The sequence below is a fragment of the Pan troglodytes genome, chromosome 18 (genome assembly GCF_028858775.2).
Source record: "Pan troglodytes isolate AG18354 chromosome 18, NHGRI_mPanTro3-v2.0_pri, whole genome shotgun sequence".
Taxonomy (NCBI): Eukaryota; Metazoa; Chordata; class Mammalia; order Primates; family Hominidae; genus Pan; species Pan troglodytes.
In genome coordinates, this window is record NC_072416.2 from 4929170 (window position 1) to 4953331 (window position 24162).

Below are 24162 nucleotides of genomic sequence, written 5' to 3' on the forward strand. Positions count from 1 at the left end.
GCTAGGACCACAGGGGCATGCCACCACACCTGGCTAATTTTTAAACTTTTTTTTTTTTTTTTTGTAGAGACAGGGTCTTGCCATGTTGCCTAGGCTGGTCTTAAACTCCTGGGCTCAAGTGATCCTCCTGCCTTGGCCTCCTAAAGTGCTAGGATTACAGGTGTGAGCTACCATGCCTGGTCACTTAGGTTTTCTTTAATAATAAAACAAACTAGACAACAACAAAAGTTAGGAGGTCAGGCATGGTGGCTCACACCTGTAATCCCAATGCTTTGGGAGGCTGAGGTAGGAGGATCACTTGAGATCAGGAGTTCAAGACCAGTCTGGGAAACATGGTGAGGAAAAAAAAAAAAAAAAAGCTAGGTGTGGTGGCAGGTAACGGTGGTGTGAGCTACTCAGAAGGCTGAGGCTGGAAGATAGCTTTGAGCCCAGCAGTTCAAGGCTGCAGTGAGCTTTGTCTGTGCCATTGCACTCCAGCCTGGGCAACAGAACAAGAGGCAGTCTCAAAAAAAAAAAAAAAAAGAAAAGAAAAAAAGAAAAGAAAAGAAAAAAAAGGCCAAGTGCAGTGGCTCACACCTGTAATCCCAGCACTTTGGGAAGCCAAGGAGTATGGATCGCTTGAGGTCAGGATTTCAAGACCAGCCTGGACAACATGGGAAAACCCCGTCTCTACTAAAAATGCAAAAAAAAAAAAAAAAAAAAAAAAAAATTAGCCAGGCATGGTGGCACACGCCTGTAATCCCAGCTACTCAGGAGGCTGAGGCACAAGAATCACTTGAATCCCAGAGGCAGAGACTGCAGTGAGCCAAGATCGCACTAATGCACTCCAGACTGAGCAACAGAGCAAGACTGCTCGAAAAAAAAACCAAAAAACTGGGAACCTCTAAAAGTACTTAGAGTGGTGGTGAGGTTGGAGTTTTACCTGGGAGGAGCCTGGGCATACTGAATAACTTCACTTTTTGGAATTTTAGAGGTAAGTAATCAAGTGAAACATTAAAGGTAATCACTAAAAAAAGAGAAACACAACTTATAGCCTCTGAACCATCCGAGGTAAAAGGCACTACAGAAGGCCAACAGAAGGCAGGAAAGGAAAACAAAGAAGCAAAAGAGAATGATAACAAAGTGACACACAAAATCCAGACAGGAAAAATGATCTTCAACGTAACTGTCACCGCAAGGCTCTGCACATGGCCGGGCTCACTGTCCTCACTTCTGGCTCGCCTTCCCTTTGGGCTGCTGGACAGCACTCGGCATGGCCAGCCACACACCTGCCTTCTCTGAATTCTCCTTCTCCCTAAATTACGCTGACTTTCCTCCTCCCAGTCCAACCTTCCCCTGGTCAGCTCCTCCCTGGGCAGCTCCACCAGGCCACTCTCCCTTCCGATCACAGCCTCTGGGTTATTTCCATGCAGATGGCCCTTGGCCCCTTGGCAACCCCACTCTGCCCCATGACTGGGGCTCACCTTTGCTGAAGAAGGTGCTGACCATGAAGCTGAAGGAGATGGTAGAGATGGCGAAGCACAGCAGGAAGGCGAGCACCAGGGACGGGTCGCTGCGGGACAGCACGGCTACATTTGGCTTCACCTGCAGGGCACAGGCAGGAGTCGGGCGTGGTGGGCCGGCAAAGGTGGACCAGGAGGACTCCTGACCATCCCTGGTCACAGGGATGCGGCTCCACCAAGAGGAGTGGGACATCGACAGCTCCTCTCCCCCATGAGGGACAGATTCTCTCTGAAGTCTCTGACCACAAAGTTCTTCCCAAGAGGGCCCTCCTGTGGTGCCCTGGCTCTCCCCGTCCTCACCAGAGCCCCACCGACGCCATGCTCACCTTGACACAGAAGAGCAAGGTCATGAAGGAGGCGGCGATGAGGAGGAAGAGGAAGAACAAGAGGAACCAGGCACTCCAGTGCAGCCAGCTGCTGAGCCCCATCATGCGCATGTACTCCTGGGGAGAGAAGCCATCACGCTGCTGGGGGCCCGTCACTGCCCGCCAGGATGGCATGTGCCAGGCTGGACGGCAGCAGGCCTGAGTCCGACTGTCCCAGCAGCCCTGCATTCGACAGGGTCTTACTATGTCGGCCAGGCTCATCTTGCTCAAACTCCTGGGCTCAAGTGATCTGCCTGCCTCAGCCTCCCAAAGTGCTGGGATTACAGGCATAAGCCACTGCACCCGGCCAGCCCTCCATTCTGTAGAGCGATTCCACACTCCCAGTGCATGCTCCCCAGTCTTTCTTGGTACTTGAGATCGTCCCCCGAAGCTATGCAGTGCAGCTCGGATCCTACGTCAGGCGGCAGGAGCCCAGCCCTTCTGGGGGTGGGCCGAAAGACCCTGCCAGTTCCCAACCACGTCAACACCAGCCTCCATGGCTGTGAGACGTGACCACAGATCAGACCATAGCTGTGGATGCCATAGCCATTCATTCCCTCAACCTCCTCTACTCTGAAAGGAGGGGCCCAGAACCTCTGCAGTGAAGGACGAGGCGCAGTGATGGGTCGGCTCTGACCACACCTTCCTTCCTCACCTGCCCCACCAAGGAGTCAGGCGTGGTGATGAGGAAACCCAGTTCCTTCACTGACCAAAAGCGCCTGGGGAGTCCTAAGGCAGCCACACTGACCAATACGGCAGCCAGCAGCCAGGTGTGGCCGTCTCAACTGAAGTTAATTAAAAATAAAGTTAAAAATTCAGCTCCTCATTTCTTTTTCTTTCTTTTTTTTTTTTTTTTTAGATGGAGTCTTGCTCTGCTGCCCAGGCTGGAGTGCAGTGGTGCGATCTTGGCTCACTGCAACCTCCACCTCCCGGGTTCAAGCAATTCTCGTGCCTCAGCCTCCCAAGCAGCTGGGATTAGGTGCACGCTACCACGCCTGGCTAATTTTTGTATTTTTAGTAGAGACACGGTTTCACCATGCTGTCCAGGCTGGTCTTGAACTCCTCACCTCAAGTGATCTGCCCACCTCGACCTCCCAAGGTGCTGGGATTACAGGTGTGAGCCAGTGCCCAGGGCTAGCCCATTCTTATGCATAATTTCTGACCTACAGAACAGCGGGAAGAGGAGCACAATGGTCTCTCACATTCCCACCACTTAGGTTCAGTAACCGTTTCACGTTTTGCCCTATTTGTTTGATCTGTGTATCTGCATATGTGCACACTTTTTTTTTTTTCAGGATCATTTTATAGCCCACTGCTGACTCCCTCAATGCTGCATAGTTTTATGAGTTATTTATGGCACCAAGCAGATGAACAACTGGGCAGCCTCAAAACGAGCCCCTAGCCAGGTGTTACAGCTCATGCCTGTAATCCCGGCACTGTGGGAGAATGAGATGGGAGGCTGAGATGGGAGAATTTCTTGAGGCCAAGAGTTTGAGACCAGCCTCGGCAATATAGAAAGACCTCCGGCCGGGCACGGTGGCTCACGCCTGTAATCCCAGCACTTCTGGAGGCCGAGGCGGGCGGGTCACAAGGTCAGGAGATCGAGACCATCCTGGCTAACACGGTGAAACCACGTCTCTACTAAAAATACAAAAAATTAGCTGGGTGTGGTGGCAGGCACCTATAGTCCCAGCTACTCGGGAGGCTGAGGCAGGAGAATGGCGTGAACCCGGGAGGCAGAGCTTGCAGTGAGCCGAGATCGCACCACTGCACTCCAGCCTGGGCGACAGAGTGAGACTCCAACTCAAAAAAAAAAAAAAAAAATACTAAAACACCAAGCCTTTGGACATGGCCTCCCCAGGACAGCGCGGTTTCTAGAGCGTTGGGGAGCCAAAGCGGGCAGTCACCTTCAGCCTCCTTTCCTTCTCCTGCACGACAGCACGGGCAATGGTGAGCGCGGTGTAGGTGAAGCTGAGCAGCAGCAGCAGGGGGAGCTGGTACTGGATGGCCACGAGGAAGGGGTCTGCGATGAATGGCGGGTACGGGAACCTCTTGATGGTCACCGTCAGTCTCTGGAACAGCTGGCGTGTGGCGGCATCGGCATGGTACTCCATGATGGCCCGGTCCACGGCATGCTGCACGGCCAGGAAGCCTTCCCGGATGTACCCTGGGTGCAGGAGCAGAGGATGGCCCAGCCACCTCGAGGAGCTGCTCTCGAGGGCAGAGGGCCATGTGCATGGGGTCCATGGGGGAAGAGATGCTTGGGGCAACAGAGTGACTTCAGCTCAGGACCCCCGTGGCCGCTCAGTGGTCCCACAGGAGAAGGAAGGAAACGCACCACACACTGACAGCAAATGAGAAGAGTGATGTGATTGTCACTTCCACTTTGTAACTAACACAACACACAAAAAAAATCACACACATGATCACTTTTTTTTTTTTTTGAGATGGAATCTCACTCTGTCACCCAGGCTGGAGTGCAGTGGCACGATCTTGGCTCACTGCAACCTCCACCTCCCAGGTTCAAGCGATTCTCTTGCCTCAGCCTCCCGAGTAGCTGGGACTACAGGTGCACACCACCACGCCCAGCTAATTTTTTGTATTTTTAGTAGAGACGGGGTTTCACTGTGTTAGCCAGGATGGTTTGGATCTCCTGACCTCATGATCCACCCACCTCGGCCTCCCAAAGTGCTGGGATTACAGGCGTGAGCCACTGCACCTGGCCTTTTTTTTTTTTTTTTTTTTTTGAGACAGTCTTGCTCTCTCACTCCGGCTGGAGTGCAGTGGCGCGATCTCGGCTCACTGCAACGTCTGCCTCCTGGGTTCAAGCAATTCTCCTGCCTCAGCCTCCCGAGTAGCTGGGATTACAGGTGCACACCACCACGCCCAGCTAATTTTTTTGTGTGTGTGTGTTTTTAGTAGAGACAGGGTTTCACTATGTTGGCCAGGCTGGTCCCGAACTCCTGACCTCAGGTGATCTGCCTGCCTCAGCCTCCCAATGCTGGGATGACAGGTGTGAGCCACTGTGCCCAGCCTGAGGGCTGAATTCTCATCAGGCATATTAGTGGGTCTAAGGCATGGATATCTGGAGGCAAAACTGAGGCTAGAATTGACCAGTCCCTGTGCCATGCCAGTCTCACACACGTTATATCTCCTGGGGCTTTACTAGGAGATAGTTTTTCCAGCCAACTTTTCTTCCCCCTCAGGTTCTCTGTCTGTCTTGCTGAGGACTAACCGACTATTCTTAATAACAAAACTTTTTTTTTCTAGCAAAAGATATTTACTCTGTGTCATTTGCCACAAAGGTTTTCCCCAGTCTGCTATGTGCTTTTTTTTTTTTTTTTTTAAACCACCATTAGGCCTTTTCGTGTCTGGCAAATTTCCAGTTTGTACATGCTGAAATCTGTCAGTCTTTTCCTTTGAGATTGGTTTTCTCTTGCTTCCAAGCTTAGGGAATTGTTCCCCCAAAACAGGAGGGAGCTGAGGAGCTCCTGCCCGGGCCCCAGTCTCAGCAGCCAGTGTCCCCTCCTGTAGTCCCCTGCTGCAGGCAGCAAGCATCATGTGTGACAGCTGGACATAGCTTCTCCTGAGCTCCAGGCTGGGTGACCTGTCAAGGGCATCGCTCTGAGGCCTCACACACCCCACACCAGGTCTTGTTCATCTTAGTTCCTTTTCTAGATGTAAAATCTTGCCCTAGAGCATTAGCCTGGTGGCAGCCCTGGCACCAGTAAGGGACATCGCTAAGCGCTGGCTGCATGCATGCTGTCTCCTGCCTGCCTGGCGCTTGTGTCTCAGAGTCATGCCTCATGGAGGGATGGGACGTTGCTGTGACTTCCATGGCAAACTTCCATGAGTTCTGTCTCCTGCCAGACCCGTGAAATACGACGTTCTCCAGAACACCCTGGACTTCCACCCAGAACCTGCAGTGGGGTCTTTCTTGGCCTGACAGCTAAGCCTAGTCCTGGGTCCGAGTCACTTCTTGGCTGTCCCTAGCTCAGTTCCAAGACAAGACCATGCTTCAGAGGAGGCACACGTACCAACCACCTGCCCAGGTCCACACGAAGACACACACTGATGGGGCATCAGAGTAACCAAGATCTGGCTTCCATGAACACCACACTGATTCCGTCAAACCATGGATCAGGTGCACAAGGACCACGGAGCTAAAAATGCCAGTAAGTCTGTACACAGAAAAGGCCCGGCAGAAAAGGAAAATGTAAACCAAGCCCCAAGGACTCAAACGGGAGCTTTTAAAAGCTGACGTACAGCTGGGTGTGGTGGCTGACGCCTGTAATCCCAGAACTTTGGGAAGCCGAGGTGGGTGGATCATGAGGTCAAGAGATCGAGACCATCCCGGCCAACGTGGTGAAACCCCGTCTCTACTAAAAATACAAAAATTAGCTGGGCATGGTGGTGTGCGCCTGTAATCCCAGCTACTTGGGAGGTTGAGGCAGGAGAATCGCTTGAACCTGGGACACAGAGGTTGCAGTGAGCCGAGGTCGTGCCACTGCACTCCAGCTTGGCGACAGAGCAAGATTCTGTCTGAAAAAAAAAAAAAAAAAAGCTGAAATACGAATGTTTCATTCAAGAGCACATCGTTCAGGATATAGAGAAAAGGCCTTTGCTATCTTCAAGGATTATTTTAGTCTTTCAGAAACCAGTTATACTGGATGTTTTACTTTTCCTATAAACAAGAGTAAATGTTCCTGAAAAGTATTTCTTTCTTTTTTTTTTTTAATTATACTTTAAGTTTTAGGGTACGTGTGCACAATGTGAAGGTTAGTTACATAGGTATACATGTGCCATGCTGGTGTGCTGCACCCATTAACTCATCATTTAACATTAGGTATATCTCCTAATGCTATCCCTCCCCCCGCCCCCCCACCCCACAACAGGCCCCAGTGTGTGATGTTCCCCTTCCTGTGCTGGGAAAACTGGCTAGCCATATGTAGAAAGCTGAAACCAGATCCCTTCCATACACCTTATACAAAAATTAATTCGAGATGGATTAAAGACTTCAATGTTAGGCCTGAAACCATAAAAACCCTAGAAGAAAACCTAGGCATTACCATTCAGGACATAGGCATGGGCAAGGACTTCATGACTAAAACACCAAAAGCAATGGCAACAAAAGCCAAAATTGACAAATGGGATCTAATTAAACTCAAGAGCTTCTGCACAGCAAAGGAAACTACCATCAGAGTGAACAGGGAACCTACAGAATGGGAGAAAATTTTTGCAATCTACTCATCTGACAAAGGGCTAATACCCAGAATCTACAATGAACTCAAATAAATTTACAAGAAAAAAACAAACAACCCCATCAAAAAGTGGGCAAAGGATATGAACAAACACTTCTCAAAAGAAGACATTTATGCAGCCAAAAGACACATGAAAAAATGCTCATCATCACTGGCCATCAGAGAAATGCAAATCAAAACCACAGTGAGATACCATCTCACACCAGTTAGAATGGCGATCATTAAAAAGTCAGGAAACAACAGGTGCTGGAGAGGATGTGGAGAAATAGGAACACTTTTACACTGTCGGTGGGACTGTAAACTAGTTCAACCATTGTGGAAGTCAGTGTGGCGATTCCTCAGGGATCTAGAACTAGAAATACCATTTGACCCAGCAATCCCATTACTGGGTATATACCCAAAGGATTATAAATCATGCTGCTATAAAGACACATGCACACGTATGTTTATTGCGGCACTATTCACAATAGCAAAGACTTGGAACCAAGCCAAATGTCCTGAAAAGTATTTCTTCAAGAAATACTTTTGCAAAGTGGGGCTGCCCCCATATGACTGTCACTAGTCAACAGCCCGGGCTGGTAACACGAACCCTAACCGAGCTTCTCACCAGGTTCTCCGCCATCAGGGGATGTAGGTTCCCTTGGTCCTGGGTTTGGGAAAAGCGGGAAAAGGGAAGTAGTGTGCCAGCCTTCTGTCTCTTTCAGGAAAAAGGAGTCTGTTTGGGTCCACATGTAATTTCTCCGTGTGTAACTGAACCGTAGGTGATATTTCACCTGTGGAAACAAAGAGAAAACCAGCTGTTCCGAGAGATCCAGACAGAGGGGCAAACAACAGGGTGGAGTGGGAGAGCGCTTGGGGGGCTGTCACAGCCGAGAACTCACCACTCCCCCGCCTCTGAGTATCTCCAACGGGCCCCGGAATGTCACACTGAGTGGTCCCTGTCCCAGCAGGAGCAGGGAGCCACACAGGGGCCCCTTTTGGGGGGTGGTTCTTGGCCATTCCTAATTCCAATGTGAAGTGCCACCGAGTGTTCAGGATCCCTGGAGGGCCGCCAACCACAATGCTAGATGGACTTGATGGCTTCCTAATTTTAATGCCATCAGGCAAGCAAAAACCTCACTTTCTTTCTTTCTGCCAGATCATATTTAAGTCCTAAATACCTACTACTTTCCTTATCTATCTTATTAGACTCTGTCCTGGAGACCAGTAATATCTTTCATAAAATGAGGGAACAGAAAGGAGCGTGGGGCGGCCACAGGCAGGTGCATTTTCTAACCTGTTCTGCCCCGTGGGTTAAAATGTCACCAAGGTCCCCTTGGCGGGGACTGTGATGATACTATCAGACCCAAAGGAGTGACTGCTATTGACTCGCAGGCAGGCAGAGGTTTAAGGGAAAGCAGTGCCTTTTACAGGTTGAACTAGTGACGCGGGAGGAAGCGGAGGCCTTGCTGATGGGCTGTGACTGCTCGGCCCGGCCACACGTCTCACCGCCAGCGGCAGGGGCTCCTTGCTGTGGTTGAAAGGGTGCTCGAAGACCACGGCTGCCAGCACGCTGGACGAGCGGTTGTCGTACCTAATGTAGTCCTCAAAGTCCTTCTCGGAGGGAAAGCCGCGCACTGCGGAGAGAGAGCACGGGAGCTGTGGTTGCCCAATCGGCCCTCCTGCTTGAAAAATCTGGGTGGTTCAGGTCACTGGCAGATGAAAGATGGCAAATCCTCTAGGGCTTTGTAAACCCTTCCTGAGACTCAAGGCAGCTTTCATCTTTGGCAGAGAGACAGGCTGCCATCAAGGAGGGCAGAATGGCAGGGTCAGAGCCCCAGGCAGTGAGTTCTCCTGGTGCGGGTTTTTTGGAGCAGAGCTGGAGGCTCCGGGCAGCGCCTGCAGCAAGGCCCAGGGGAGCAAACCCACCACCCACCCTGCAGTGGGCTCTGCAGCCCAGGGTGGCTTCTCTTTCTCAAAACCAGAATGGTGTGTTTTTAGAAATGGAGTGGATGCTAACTCAGAGTGTCTCAAAGGCTTTTTCTATCATCTGGACACTCCTTAACAATTCAGAAAGGGTTTTACTGTCGTCATTTTGTGAGGGACCAAGGCACTTCCTCTGAGTATTTGCTACAAGGAATTAAAGCCCGGGAGGTAAATGCCCAAATGAGGAGGGGAAAATGGAGGACAGCTTTCATCCCAACAGCAAGGGTTTAGGAACGGTGAGCAGCACTCACAGTGGGAGTTCCCTTCTCAGGCTTTCTCGTCACTGTTTTCAGCGCTGCCCACCCAAAACCACGTCCCAGAAAAGGTTCTTGGCACCACACGGTCAAACTGTGCCCTGCCCTTGTCACAGAAGGGCTTTCCCTGGCTCAAGTCCACCCAGGCATCCCTGTAAAGTCCTGTCCACCCTACTGACCATCAGATGCAGTTCCAGGGCCTGGTACTGCTAAGGCTGCTGCACCTGCTGCTCCCCGGGGTCCTCACAGCTCTGCACAGGTGGGCGGCCAGCCCTGGTCCCATTGTATAATCACGCATGGCCACAGAGAAGCTGGGGGATTCCTTGGGTGGCTCAGCCGCCGAGAAGAGATTTGATGCTAGATGGGCTTGATGGCTTCCTAGTCTTAGTGCCATCAGGCAAGCAAAAACCTCACTTTCTTTTTTCCCTTTTTCTGCCAGGTCGTATTTAAGTCCCAAATATCTGCTACTTTCCTTATGTATCTTATTGGACTCTGTTCACAGAGGCCTGGAGACCAGTAATGTCTTTCATAAAATGAGGGAACAGAAAGGAGCCTGGGGCAACTGCAGGCAGGTGCATTTTCTAACCTGTTTTGCCCCATGGGTTAAAATGTCACCAGGGTCCCTTTGGTGGGGACTGTGATGGTGCTATCGGACCCAAAGGAGAGACTGCTATTTACTCGCAGGCAGGCAGAGGTTTAAGGAACAGCAGTGCCTTTTACAGTTTGAAGTAGTGATGCGGGAAGAAGCAGAGGCCAAGTCTGCACAGGGTGAACTCCTCACCCAGCTGCTTCGCACATCCTGGGCTCGACCCCTGCCTGCCCAGCCGCGTGGAGGCACCACTAGGCCTGGCACCGAGAGCCCCGGCATGTCTCACCTCGCATGTTGATCACAAGTGCCCTGCGCACTGTCTCAGTGACGGTCTTGGCAGCGTCACTGTGAGAAGGGATGTAGGCGAGCTCCCAGGTGTCTCCTGGCGGAGGGAAGGTGAAGAACAGAGGCAGCTCCTGGATGGACTGGCCCGGGTAGATGGTGGCGTTGGGCACATTTTCCGACTGAATCTTCAAGCGGAGCCAGATGAGGATCCCAGAAAACAGCAATGGCAGGAAGAGTTCCAGGACCGTCACCAGGACCTTCCGCTTCTGGAAGAGATACAATAGGGCACGGTGATGGGCTGCAAGGCAGAAGCAGGGGCATGCAGACAGCCCTTCCCTCAAGGGCATCCCCAGGAGCCTCTGGGCTAGGCACGCAGCTGACCTCCCTCCAGGGTCTGGACGCACCTGCAGGGTGTAGTTCTTCCAGAGGAGGAGCGCCAGCTGCCTGAGCACAGCCATCGTCTTGCTGAAAGGGACGCCCAGTGCTAGTTACAGACCAAAGACAGAGAGTGTGGGTGCGCAATAGAAACACGCAGAGTGGGGATTTGGGGAAAAGCCATGGACCCTTTTTCCTCCATGTCTCTCACCTTCTTTTGTGCCACTTTAACTCCAAACACCCCTGGAGGGAAGGGTACAAGGCCTGTGCCATGCCCACCCTCAATCCTCTACCCTGCACATCCAAAGAGCATAGTCTTTTTGGCCAGGCGCAGTGGCTCATGCCTGTAATCTCAACACTTTGGGAGGCCGAGGCAGGTGGATCACTTGAAATCAGGAGTTCGAGACAAGCCTGGCCAACATGGTGAAACCCCGTCTCTACTGAAAATACAAAAATTAGCCAGGCGTGGTGGCAGGCGCCTGTAATCCCAGCTACTCGAGAGGCTGAGGCAGGAGAATCGCTTGAACCCGGGAGGCGGGGGTTGCAGTGAGCCAAGATCGTGCCACTGCCCTCCAGCCTGGGGGCAACAGAGTAAGACTCTGCAACAAACAAACAAACACCAAAAAAACCCAAAGAGCATAGTCTTTTTGGAGCCCAACTTGTTCCTTGGTGAATGTAAGATCAATGACATGCTTTTTATGTGCACTGTGACTTCTGCAGCAGTTTTTAAAATTTTTTTTGTTTCTTTTGAGACAGGGTCCTGCTCTGTTGCCCAGGCTGGAGTGCCGTGGTGCGATCACAGCTCACTGCAGCCTCAACCTCCTGGGCTCGTGATCCTCCCACCTCAGCCTCCCGAGTAGGTGGAACTACAGGTGCATGCCACCACACCCGGCTAACGTTTTTAATTTTTAGTAGAGACCAAGTCTTGCTCTATTTCCCAGGCTGGTCTCGAACTCCTGGCCTCAAGCAATCCTCCAGCTTCATCCTTGTAGTGCTATTTACCATTTGATAAACGCTATTAGGATGTTCTTGGTGGTTAATATGGATTTGCTATTTATTACCAAAATATTCAGGCTTATGGAATTCCACTTACTGACTGACCAGCTTTATTCTTAACCAACACTGAACCCATAAAAGAAAACTGAACATACTGTCCTTGGTGATTTCTAAGGCTTGGAGAGAGCTGTGCAGGGAAGGGGAAAGGAGGGGCTTGGAATTCGGGCCCCCATTGGCCTTGCTGCCCTGGAGCAGGCCCGGGTAGGCAGACATGCTGGTGGGGCCATCAGTCACACCCTCTCCTTCGCCCTAAAGACCGGCTTTTCCTGTTGTTATTACAGGTACTGGCATCAGAGCCTCGCAGCAAAAAGACTAGCCATTTTCTTTTTCTTTTTTCTGTTTTTTTTGGAAACAGAGTCTTGCTCTGTCACCCAGGCTGGAGTGCAGTGGCGTGATCTTGGCTCACTGGAACCTCCGCCTCCTGGTTTCAAGCGATTCCCCTACCCCAGCCTCCTGAGTAACTGGAATTAGAGGCGCCTGCCATCACGCCTGACTCATTTTTATATTTTTAGTAGAGATGGGGTTTCACCATGTTGGCCAGGCTGGTCTTGAACTCCTGACCTCAAATGATCCGCCCGCCTCAGCCTCCCAAAGTGCTGGGATTATAGGCGTGAGCCACTGTGCCCAGCTGCCATTTTCATCTTTACCATCTGTCCAACGAAAATTCATCCAAAAAATAATCTATCCTATATTATATAGGAACATGATATTTAAATCTGGCACATATAATGGGGAAAAAAATCTGCCAAAAGATGATCAAATACAGGTGATAGCAGAAGTGAGAGCTTAGATCTGTAAAGGTATTCCCTCAATTTAGCTAAAATCTGTCTTACTAAATTTCAAATATCAGAAACAGAGGCTGGGTGTGGTGGCTCATGCTTGTAAACCCAGCACTTTGGGAGGCCGAGGCAGGAGGATCCCTTAAGCCCAGGAGTTCGAGACCAGCCTGGGCAACATAGCAAGACCCTATCTCTATACAAATAAAGTAAAAAAAAGGAACACAGACACTGAATGCAGAGTTAAGTTCATCTCATGAACTTAAAGAGTTCATGAGCTGCTAACCTGCTAGAGAAGTAGGTGGTCTGAATAAGTTCAAGTAGGCGCTGCAACTCGCAGGAAATAGGAGAAACGTGCTCTGAAAACTGAGTGTAAAGAGGGCGTGGCTGCTCCGTCCTGGAGAGGCAGGGAAGGCGATGGAGGAGGGGCAGTCTAGAGAGCCCCTGGTGCTGGTCCACTCGCTACAACTGCAGGCAGAGGAGTCCTTCCAGCTCAGCGTCCTTCATGTGCGGAAAAGCCTCCTTGACTCACAGTGGAAGAGTTTCAGGTTCAGTTGCTCAGCTCCACACTCATGGCTGATCCAAACCCAACATCATCCATCAGCCAGGTTAAGACGCACGGGATAGAAAGGCAAACAATTAGCGAGTCATTCCTAGATCACCATGAGCTAGCACCCCCCGACAATGACCCGGGAGACTCCAGCGCACGGGGAAGGGTTTTTTTTTTTTTTAAATGACCCATTTTACTTTTGGTTTGGTTTCAGTCCGTTGAAAATCATTTATATCAAGGCTCTTTTTAAATTAAAACTCTTGCTTTTTTTTTTTTTAAGATGTGGCTGTTGATATCTAACAATATTCAAAATTTATGCTTTAAAGGGTAGTCAATAAATATTTACATGAAATACAACTGCAAACAGTTAAAAATTAATTTAAAATATGACTTTTAATGAATCATATTGTTAAAAAGTGAAGAAATTAAAGCTAAAATAGTATGAAGTGCTATTAAGGGGCAACTTAATAAATTATCCCAATTCTTTTAAAATTAATAAGGTAGAAGACCTGTCTCAAAGTCAGTTGCTGATGATGAATAAACAGCAGTGACTTAAAGATACACATTAAGGCCTGTGGTTTATAAAAGGTTTCTAGAAGTGGTTTAGGCAAAAAGAAGAGGCCGGTGCCTCCATTTGGGGCCATCATCCCGGGGAAGTACACTCCAGATGGGCGTGGGGTTGGCTGAGATGAACGTTCTGCCTCTACCAAGTGAGGAATATAAAACCGTCACAGTTCAAAGAAGTCTTCTGGTTAGAGGAACAGACAACTTCCCTTACTGGAAGTCTGGCCAAGAAAGGAAAGATCCCCATGCTTAATCTTGTCCTCTCCAGTCCCAGGGCTGGGAGAGAAGGTCAGAAAGATAGACCACCCACCTTCCCACACAGGCTGCAGGGCAGTACCAGGGAACTCACCTGGGTCCCAGAAGAGGCTCCGCACAGCAGGTCTCCCTTCAGGACTACTGGGGAACTGGCCAGGAGGTGGCGGCTCCACACAGAGGGCTCCGGGGTGGGGCCTGAGAGCCTCTGGAGTGGGGCAGGGCAACCCTGAGGTTTGGGAACACCGTGGCCTCGCAGGACATCAGGAGGTGCCCAGGGCTCACAGGCATGACTCTCCAGCACCTTTGGACAGATGGAGGGTGTTTGAGTGTAATTTGGAAAATAATTATAAAACACCTCTTACCAAGTTAGAAAATAGAAGAGCAAAATAGATTTTGAGGATGTTACTTAAAACTGAGCAGATCTGATAAAAAATTTTGGATTTAGAAAATAAACACCTGGCCGGGCACGGGGGCTCATGCCTGAACAATTCCAGCACTTTGGAAGACTGAGCTGGGCGGATCACCTGAGGTCAGGAGTTTAAGACCAACCCAGCCAACATGGCAAAACCCTGTCTCTACTAAAAACACAAAAATTAGCCAGGTGTGGTGACGTGTGCCTGTCCCAGCTACTCGGGAGGCTGAGGTGGGAGGATCGCTTGAACCCAGGAGGTGGAGGTTGCAGTGAACCGAGATGGTGCTAACTCAGAGTCATCAGCTCCGAGATGACCCTGTCTCAAAAAAAAAAAAAAAAAAAAAAAGAATATAAGCTCTATTTTTTTTTTTTTTTTTTGAGACAGAGTTTCACTCTTGTGGCCCAGGCTGGAGTGCCGTGGTGCCATCTCAGCTCACTGCAACCTCCACCTCCCAGGTTCAAGCGATTCTCCTACCTCAGCCTCCCAAATAGCTGGGATTACAAGCACCCACCACCACATCCAGCTAACTTTTGTATTTTTAGTAGAGATGGGGTTTCACCACGTTGGCCAGGCTGGTCTCAAACTCCTGACCTCAAGTGATCCGCCCGCCTCGGCCTCCCAAAGTGTGGGGATTACAGGCGTGAGCCACCGTGCCCTGCCGAGGTTTCATCTCTGTGCCCCCACGGCACCCAGCTTGTTGCCTGATACGTGTGAGGTTTTACCTAAAGTCTCACTGAACACTACGCTTGCATCTGTTCTGTTTCAGCAAAAGGAGTTTAAAGGAAGAGATCCTAGAATTACAAAATCTGGCAAGTTTTTTGTTACAAAAGCAAATGTACACAAGAGAAAGAAGTTAATGTTCCTTCTGCACTTGACGCCGAGGCGGCAGAGTCTCCAGAAGTGCTGATGACTGAGGCCCGGGACCGGCCCCGGCTGAGCCCCCATCAGCTACTCTAAGTTAAACACTCAGGACTCCAGCCACTCCTAAAGCTGCCGCCTCTGCCCAGCAAGAAGACAAGAACAGAGCTTCAAGAACTTCCCTTTGAAGAGGCTCTCTTCACTAGTCCCGGGACACAGTCAGGAAAGGGAAGGCAAACCTTTTCCCCTCTCTATAAAAGGTTTGCTTACTGTTAAAATATTAAACATCACACACATCGAGTATCTCAATGTTTGTTTTTTAGGTGAGCAACTGACTTGGTGCAGAGTGAGCGCATACTGCAGGCTGCTCATTTCTGAGAACTCTCTTGATGGCACAAATTCTTCTACAAATGGTCTTTCCAGTAACTGTTGTCAGCTCAAGAGCCATTGGCTGTGCCAGTTAACAAGCACTGTGGCTCTTCAGGCGGCCAGTGCTCAGCAGCAAACTGGAGAAATCCCAAACTCCTCCATTTCTTTTTTTTTTTTCCTTGAAACTTTAAAATCCTTCAAAATCTGTTTATTATACAGGTGAATTTTGATAGTCACGATGGGCTTATCGGTAGGATTTCTAGTAGTGAGCACAGGCACCAGGGCCTCTAAACTTTTTGGACTCGCAGGGACGGGGATCAGCTACCAGCAGGGTCTGGTCATACAGGATGAGGATGTCTTTTATCTCCTTCTTGGAAGCCTCATCCATATACTTCTGGTAATAGGCCACCAGGGCTTTGGAGATGGACTGACGGGTAGCATAAATCTGGGCCACATGACCACCACCCTCCACACGGACACGAAAGTCCACACCAGCAAATCGCTCCTTGCTGAGAAGCAGAACTGGCTCCAGCAGCTTGTACTGTAGCGTGAGCGGCTCAATCATCTCCAGGGGCCGCCCGTTCACCTTGATGAGACCACTGCCGCGTTTGCAGTGCGCCACAGCTGTGGCTGTCTTCTTGCGTCCAAAGACCCGCACCGACTGCCTCCTCCATTTCTTTATTTGTGGTTTGCAGGTATTTCTGTGTGCACCATAGGCTTGAATTTGCCACCCAATTCCTATGTGCCCTTTTTTTTTTAGACACAGTCTTGCTTTGTCACCCAGGTTGGAGTGCCGTTGCGTGAGCAGGGCTCATCGCAGCCTGGTGCTCCTGGGCTCAAGTGATCGTCTTGCCTCAGCCCCCTGAGCAGCTGGGACCACAGGCACATGCCACCATACCTGGCTACTTATTATATTTTTTGCAGAGATGGAGTCTTGCTATGTTGCCCAAGCTGGTCTGGAACTCCTGGCCTGAAACAATCTTCTTCCCATCTTGGCCTCCCAAAGTACTGGGACTATAGGTATGAGCCATGCTGCCTGGCCCTTATGAGCCCTTTCAAAAGAAGTTTTTATATCTGCATATATGGAGCAGAGGTCCCTGGGGGTGGCGGGTCTTGAGACCCATGAACAGAAGGGACAGGCCAGAGTGAGGGGCACAAGACCCATTACGCCATGTGTTCCTGTTGTATTCTGAGCTCGGGTACACCTCCCTCCATGAAAGCCTGTCCACAAAGGCATAGAGAAATCCACTCATGGAAAGAAGGGGGCCTTGATAAAGCCACAGGTGAACCGCCCCAAGATGCACAAAGAGAGCCGCCAACCATGGCTCTGCTCGCTTTGCCACAGGTGTGGTGCTGGTCACATTTGGTGCTTTTCCTTCAGGGGAGGACCCAACATCCCAATATTGACACCAGGAGTCTGCAACAGCCAGCATCAAAGGTCCGCGTGTATGTGCACTGAGGCACAGAGGACAGTCAATTAATGGAGGCCAGTAGAATCCATGGTCTTTTAGGGTATACAAGACAAAAAAGCATTTGTTCATTCAACAATTGCCAAGTTTTTGCTGTCTGATGGGCACTTGTACAAGGTACTAAGGATTTGGAAATGAAAATAAAATTTTTTTTTTTTTTTGAGACAGAGTCTCACTCTGTTGCCCAGGCTGGACTGCAGTGGTGTGATCTCAGCTCACTGCAACCTCCGCCTCCTGGGTTCAAGCGATTCTCCTGCCTCAGCCTCCTGAGTAGCTGGGATTACAGGCGTGCGCCACCATGCCTTGCCAATTTTTTGTATTTTTAGTAGAGACAGGGTTTCACCATGCTGGCCAGGCTGGTCTCAAACTCTTGACCTTGTGATCCACCCGCCTCAGCCTCCCAAAGTGCATGCTGGGATTACAGGCATGAACCACCACGCCTGGCCGATGATAACATTCTTAATCGAAGGAGTTCACAGTCCCTGAACACTTGCATGCACTGTAATTGCTGTGACGGACGCTAAATAAAGTATGGCAAGATTCAGGAGAAGACAGGAATTAATTGCGTGTGTGAGACAGCGAGCAAGACAGGGAGATGGCCCGGGAGGGTGATGGGGGGAGGTGACATGGGAAGCCGGTCTTGAATGACTCATTAGTTGGGACAGGAAGGACATTACAGGATCCTGGAGACAGACTGCGTATGGGGAGCAGCAAGTCATTCCGAGTGGCAGTGCAGAGAATGAGCCAGGAAAGGCAGCAGACCCTGGGCCCATGTCATCAAGGCGCTGGACGCTGCACCAGGAAGGGAGCTCGGGGTGTGTCCCAATGGGCAGTGATGCTGGGTGAGGGTGACTGGTTTTGTTTAATCCTTTATCTAGGACATGATCTTTTTTGAAAGGGGTGCACAGTAAATATTTGAAAATGTCTAATTCAATGGATCCTGTGGATGAAACGCCCAAACACCAGTAATTTTTTTTTTTTTTTTTTTTTGAGACGGAGTCTCACTCTATCACTCAGGCTGGAGTGCAGCCTGATCTTGGCTCAATGCAACCTCCGGCCCCCAGGTTCAAGTAAGTGATTCTCCTGCCTCAGCCTCCCAAGTAGCTGAGGAGTACAGACGCCCACCACCACACCCAGCTAATTTTTTGTATTTTTAGTAGAGATGGAGTTTTGCTATGTTGGCCAGGCTGGTCTTGAACTCCTGAACTCAGGTGATCCAACTGCCTCAGCCTCCTGAAGTGCTAGGATCACAGGTGTGAGCCACCGTGCCAGACTTAAATATTAGTTCTTTTTTTTTTTTTTGAGACGGAGTTTCACTCTTGTTGCCCAGGCTGGAGTGCAATGGCGTGATCTTGGCTCATGGCTACATCCACCTCCTGAGTTCAAGCGATTCTCCTGCCTCAGCCTCCTGAGTAGCTGGGATTACAGGCACTCGCCACCACGCCCAGCTAATTTTTGTATTTTTAGTAGAGACGGGGTTTCACCATGTTGGCCAGGCTAGTCTCGAACTCCTGACCTCAAGTGATCTGCCCGCCTCTGCCTCCCAAAGCGCTGGGATTACAGATTTAAGCCACTGTGCCCAGCCCTAAATATTATTAATATATAAAAAAAGCAGGCACATTTATAGAGTATGGTCCTCATCCCTTCCCAGTGGTCTCCAAATGCGGTGGGCTAGACAACCTGCAGCAGTGAAAAAGTGATGAGAAAATCTACTTGTAAGTATTTTTCTTTAAAAATGTGAAAAAAATGGCTTCACTGATTTTTTTGTTTGTTTGTTTGTTTCCTGTAGGGACAGGATCTCAGTCACACACTGTTATCCCGGCTGGAATGCAGTGGTGTGATCCTCCTGCCTCAGCCTCCTAAGTAGCTGGGACTACAGGCATGTACCACCACACCTGCCTTTTTTTTTTGTAGAGACGAGTCTCACTATGTTGCCCAGGCTGGTCTCAAACTCCTGGGCTCAAATGATCCTCTTGCCTCAGCCTCCCAAAGTGCTGGGACTACTGGCATGCGATACCATACCCTGCCAGCTTTACTGATATTTAATACTTGGACAGACCCTGGTGTTCACGCTGGCTTGTATGTCAGCAGCCGTGGCATCCTGACTGAGGAGGAGGCGCCCTGTGATGTGGGGAGTGATGGTGGGCCCTCACCACAAGTCTACTTTAAGCATCCTAGGCGTGTTGGAGTTTACAAGTTTCAGAGCTTTCCGGTTGTGGTCAATTAAAACAAACAAACAAACCACAAAAACTCAAGACCCTTAAATAGCGAAAGCTTTACAATGCTTCGCAGTGATGTGGAAAATGACCATGAGTATCTTTTGTGTGACTTGGAGGTTTACTGGTCATTTCATGGCTTAGTATGTCAAAGAGTCAGAGAATTTAAGGAGAAGGTACAGATTTTCTTTTGTGAAAAGTTCCAAATCTTGAGACATTTTTTCGTTTTTAATGACAAATGACTGCAGCAGTGTGTCATCTACCTTTTTTCTTTTAAATAGACACAATGCAATCTGTCCCTTCAAAGAAAAAGTGACAGTATATGAGAGTTACAGCTTTTCAAAAAGAATCTGTACCAAGAATAGAGCATTTGTGAAAACAGACGTTTGAAGAGGTTTCCACAATTACGTGACTGCGTTCCCAATGATGCTACAAGCGTACTGTCTATATGAACATTTACACCCGCACACCAAAACATCTTCAACACCAGAATCTCCACCTACCCTGATAGCCCCTGAACATACCCAGCCCAAATTCATCAAGGGCCCTCAGATGATGGGTAAATGAAATTGAAAAACAAGTACCCTGCCTCGTAAGCACAGGGTCTGTGCCTTTCTCTGTATCATGTTAATGTGTAAATGCTGTTAATAACTAGGGCCTGAAATACGCAGAACTTTTTTTTTTTTTTGAGACAGAGTTTCACTCTTGTTGCCCAGGCTGGAGTGCAAAGGTGCAATCTCGGCTCACTGCAACCTCTGCCTCCCAGGTTCAAGTGATTCTCCTGCCTCCGCCTCCTGAGTAGCTGGAATTACAGGTGCCTGCCACCACGCCCAGCTAATTTTTTTTTTTTTTTTTTTTTTTTTGTAGAGACGGGGTTTCACCATGTTGACCAGGCTGGTCTAGAACTCCTGACCTCAAGCAATCCACCCACCTCGGCCTCCCAAAGTGCTAGGATTACAGGTGTGAGCCACCCCGTCTGGCCAATAAACAGAACTTACAATTGATCTTAAATGCTGGGACTTAGGATTCAATGAGAGTTTATAAATGGGATGTGGACACATGGCTTTCATCTTTAAAAAGCATGTTTATACAATAGTTTTTGTAGCATTCATATGTTGGATAAATTTAATCATGTTTATTTCACCTCTCATCCTTTTTTTTTTTCTCTGTTAGAGACAGGGTCTTGCTCTGTTTCCCAGGCTGCAGTGCAATGGCATCATTATAGCTCACTGCATTCCTGAATTCCCAGGCTCAAGCGATCCTCCCTCCTCAGCCTCCACAGTAGCTGGGACTTCAGGTGCACGCCACCATACCTAGCTTTTTTTTTTTTTTTTTTAGTAGAGACAGGGTCTCACTATGTTGCCCAGACTGTTCTCAATCTCTTGGCCTTAAGGGATCATCTCATCTCAGCCTCCCAAAGTGCTGGGTATACAGGTGTGAACCACCATGTCTGTCTGGACTTCGTCCCTTTAAAAGATCCAAATTTGTATATATTTCTATGTCCATAATACATCAGGACAGTAATTGTAATTTATAACACATAATATACATTGGGCTGCATGTTTACATTCATTCTTTTACACAAAACAGTACACATGAAAAAAAAAGTCTGAGGCCTTTTTTTTTTTTTTCATGCAGGGTCTCACTCTTTTGCCTAGGCTGGAGTATAGTGGTGTGATCATGGCTCACTGTAGCCTTGACCTCCTGGCTCAAGTGATCCTCCCACCTCAGTCTCCTAAATAGCTGGGACCATGGGTGTGCACCACCATGCCCGGCTAATTGTTTGATTTTTTTTTTTTTTTTAGAGATGGGATCTTGCCATGTTGCCCAGGCTGTTCTTCCAACTTGTGGCCTCAAGTGATCCTCCCGCCTTGGCCTCCCAAAGTGCCAAGATTACAGATGTGAATCACTTGCACTGGCCAAGGCCAATTTATAAACTCAGTGGCCCTTGTGGGGATGAGGTAGGAACAAATGCACAACCCACAGCCATTGGCTGAGAGCTGGGGAGGCTGGTTTGAGGCTGTGGCACTGGCATCGCAGGCCCTGATGGAGCCCTAGCTTGCTGGCGCTCATACTCAGCACCACAGGCGCTGCCTGGAGTTGGAGGCGGCTGCCTCCCTAGGATCACAGGCTCTGCGTTTACACTGAAGCTCTGGCAGGGGTTCATAGGGTGTATTCTTAAGCCAGAGACGTGGTTCCAAAGGGAGCTATCGGGAGAGACTTCCACAAAATCTCTGCTACTGCCTGTTTCCCTAACCCTTGCCGTGGCTTCAGTCCCGTTCTCCGTCCAGCTAGCTGTTCTGCCTCCCTAGGTGCAGGAAACGAGGTAATGAGGCAATGGAAAGTCCCCGGAGAGAGGTAACCATGGATGTTCTCCAACAAGCAAGTTAGCAAGGACCTCGTTACACGGCTCCCGCAAAGGCACCTGTCTGCCTGTTGACTCCAAACCTCTCCAACACCACAAACACTCTGAGCCATTCAGGGGAATGGGGTCTGCAAAACTCTCCCAGGACAGGGCCTGACATGCCTCACTCTTCCCCACAAGATGTGGGCTTCAGTGTTTTGTCTGCCTAGAATATCACCCGGCATACCTTTCTCTACCTGCCCATCACTTCCCAGCCCACTTCTAGTGCCATGGCCTCTGTGAAGCTTGTTTCAGGGGCTCTTTGTCTTGGCTGCCTGCACAATGGAATTTTCCGGGGCACTTTAAGACAGAAACTGACATCTGAGGCCCACCCCTGGAGATTCTGGGCTGTTTTGGGCCCAGGCTGGCTTCAGGTGATTGTAACGGGAAGCCTGGGTGGAGACCTTCTGCTCTTCTTGGAGCCAACCCTCCTCCACCTCTGGTCACCTGCTGCACCTTTTCCGGATGTGTCATGTGGTACTCATCTTGTTCTGTCTTATGTCACAGTTACTTGTGAATAAAGCATCTCTTTAGCTCTATCCTAAGACCCCTCCAAGAGCAGGGACTGTGTCCAATTCATCTTTTTTTTTTTTTTTTTTGAGACAGAGTCTTGCTCTGTCACCCAGGCTGGAGGACAGTGGTGCCATCTCAGCTCATTGTAACCTCCACCTAATATGTTCAAGTGATTCTTCTGCCTCAGCCTCCTGAGTAGCTGGGATTACAGGCACGTGCCACCATGCCCGGCTAATTTTTTATATTTTTGGTAAAGATGAGGTTTTGCCATGTTGGCCAGGCTGGTCTCGAACTCCTGACCTCAAGTGATCCGCCCGCCTCTGCCTCCCAAAGTGCTGGGATTACAGGTGTGAGCCACTTAGCCCGGCCTCCAATTCATCTTTCCATTTTGCACAAGGCCTTCCCCGTCAGAGCCGTCCCCAAAGTTCCAGAATGCTTCCCCTCAATAGATTCCACAGTCTCCGGAAGCAGGGCTGGGGAAGAAATGGCAAACTAGGGATCTTACCTGGGCCTTCCCAGTTGAGACTACGTCAAAATGGGCTCCCATGAGACTGCCTGGCTTATGTAGATGGAAGGCTAACATCTTTTTAGAAACAACTCGTGCTACCCTCTCCTGTTCCAAAAGCCTGTCTGGTCAGAATGGTGGTAAGTCACCTTAGGAAGGGAGAGACGTCGTCCTGTTTTTCAGGTAGAGTTAGCAAAGGTTCAATTTAAAAGAAAAATTATCTAAGAAGTTAAAAATGAAAGTGTGGGGGAGATTCCCATGACATCCATTTTTATCTATTTTTCCCTTTCTCTTACATTTCCCACGAGGCAAACTTTCTAAAACAGTCTTAGTCTTTTCAAGTTTACAAAAGGCAGCACCCAGACTATCTGAATAAAATGACGGGATGCCCGGGAGAAGAGTGAACCTCTCCCACGTGCTCCCTGCTTGGGCTCCATGCTGTCGCGGGGTCTCGGCTACTCACTCAGCGGGCATTTCTGGAGTTCCAGGAACACAAACCCCAACAAGATCCAATCGATGCCTTCCCGGAGTGCACAGTCCAGCACGTAACCCGGAGAACAAGCGGCAATTACCCCCTGAGGACATGGCTTCATCTGTGCGACAGACACCAAGCACCTTCCCCACGCCCCTGACCATAAGGCCGTCCCGGCCCTTCTGAAGCGTGGAGCCGGCTAGGAACAGAGCCAAGACACACGGACGCGATGCACACAGACGTCCTGACGGAGGGCGCCGAGAACGCGGCCCCGGCGACTGCCACAAGCCACTCCGCCTGGACTAGCGGCTCCCCTTTCCCGCTCCCACACAGTGGACGGCGCAGCAAACGCCCGCCGCGGACCGTGGGCCTTGGATTCGGATTTGGAGGCTCCTCGGAACCAGGGGGTGGGAGCAGGCGGAATCCAACCCGGGCGGCTTTGCCACCGCGCGCCCGGCATCCCTGCGGCCGGAAAGCGGCGCCATCTCCGCAAGTGCGCGGCAGACGCCTGCATCCCTCGGGCCCGGGGCTGTCGGTCGCTACATATCCACCTTCTGGGCGCACACAGAGGGCCCGGGCCGTGCCGAGTCTCGGCAGGGTTGAGCTTCCCCGCGCGGCGCGGGTTCAGGCACTGCCCGCAGTGCGGGACACGCCCAAGGCTCGGATGGGAGCCGACGCTGAGGGAGCGGCACCTGCAGGGAGCACCCGGAGCCGAGGCCGCGGCGGGAGGGGCGGGCGCGGCCGGCGGGGATGCGGGGTCGCGGGAGGGGCCCGCAGGCCAGGCCGGAGCTGGGGGCGGCCCGAGGCCCGAGGTGGCCGGCGAGGGTGGGAAGGGCGGACCCGGGTGGGGACCGCAAGCCCCGGGAACGAGGGCGCGAGCGGCGGGTCCCGGCGGCACTCACCGAGCCTGGGCGCCGGGGCGGCGGCGGCCGGCGCGCGGCCCTCTCGCGGGGTCCCCTCCCTCGGCCACCCGGGCTCCGCTCCAGCCTCGCAGTGGCGGCGGCAATGACAGCTGCGTGGCCGCCCTGGAGGGGAGGGTGCGCCTGCAACCCGCTACTGGCGGACGCAGCGGCCGCTCCGGCTCCTGCAGGGGGCGCCGTGGATGGCGCGTGCGCAGTCGGCCGCCCCTGCAGGTGCCCGGTCCAC

At 50.6% G+C, this 24162-nt stretch overlaps 2 protein-coding genes across 4 annotated transcripts in view; both read right to left on the reverse strand.

The window, feature by feature from the left end:
• Positions 1 to 24111, reverse strand: part of ABCA3 (ATP binding cassette subfamily A member 3) — a 63808-nt gene extending 39697 nt beyond the window's left edge. Inside the window, exons 1-10 of one of the 3 annotated variants that reach the window (XM_016928621.4) lie at positions 23919 to 24111; positions 13892 to 14098; positions 12715 to 13004; positions 10626 to 10705; positions 10223 to 10487; positions 8617 to 8744; positions 7736 to 7901; positions 3775 to 4034; positions 1829 to 1945; positions 1464 to 1584 (exon numbers count right to left, since the gene is read on the reverse strand). In XM_016928621.4, coding sequence (XP_016784110.2) covers positions 1464 to 1584; positions 1829 to 1945; positions 3775 to 4034; positions 7736 to 7901; positions 8617 to 8744; positions 10223 to 10487; positions 10626 to 10679 — 1111 coding nt within the window. In that variant the 5' untranslated portion in view covers positions 10680 to 10705; positions 12715 to 13004; positions 13892 to 14098; positions 23919 to 24111. Of the gene's footprint in view, positions 1 to 1463; positions 1585 to 1828; positions 1946 to 3774; positions 4035 to 7735; positions 7902 to 8616; positions 8745 to 10222; positions 10488 to 10625; positions 10706 to 12714; positions 13005 to 13891; positions 14099 to 23007; positions 23523 to 23918 lie in introns of those variants that run through there. The other 2 variants (XM_054668706.2, XM_024350042.2) reach the window with 2 other exon arrangements.
• Positions 14744 to 18408, reverse strand: LOC134808727 (small ribosomal subunit protein uS9-like). Its single transcript, XM_063796508.1, has one exon. The coding sequence runs from the start codon at positions 16000 to 16002 to the stop codon at positions 15697 to 15699; it is 306 nt and encodes a 101-aa protein (XP_063652578.1). The 5' UTR covers positions 16003 to 18408; the 3' UTR covers positions 14744 to 15696.
• Positions 24112 to 24162: the final 51 nt, after the last annotated feature.

Coding starts and splice junctions, on each gene's coding strand:
- LOC134808727 (XM_063796508.1), bottom strand. CDS start 16,002: ATGATTGAGCCGCTCACGCTACAGTACAAGCTGCTGGAGCCAGTTCTG.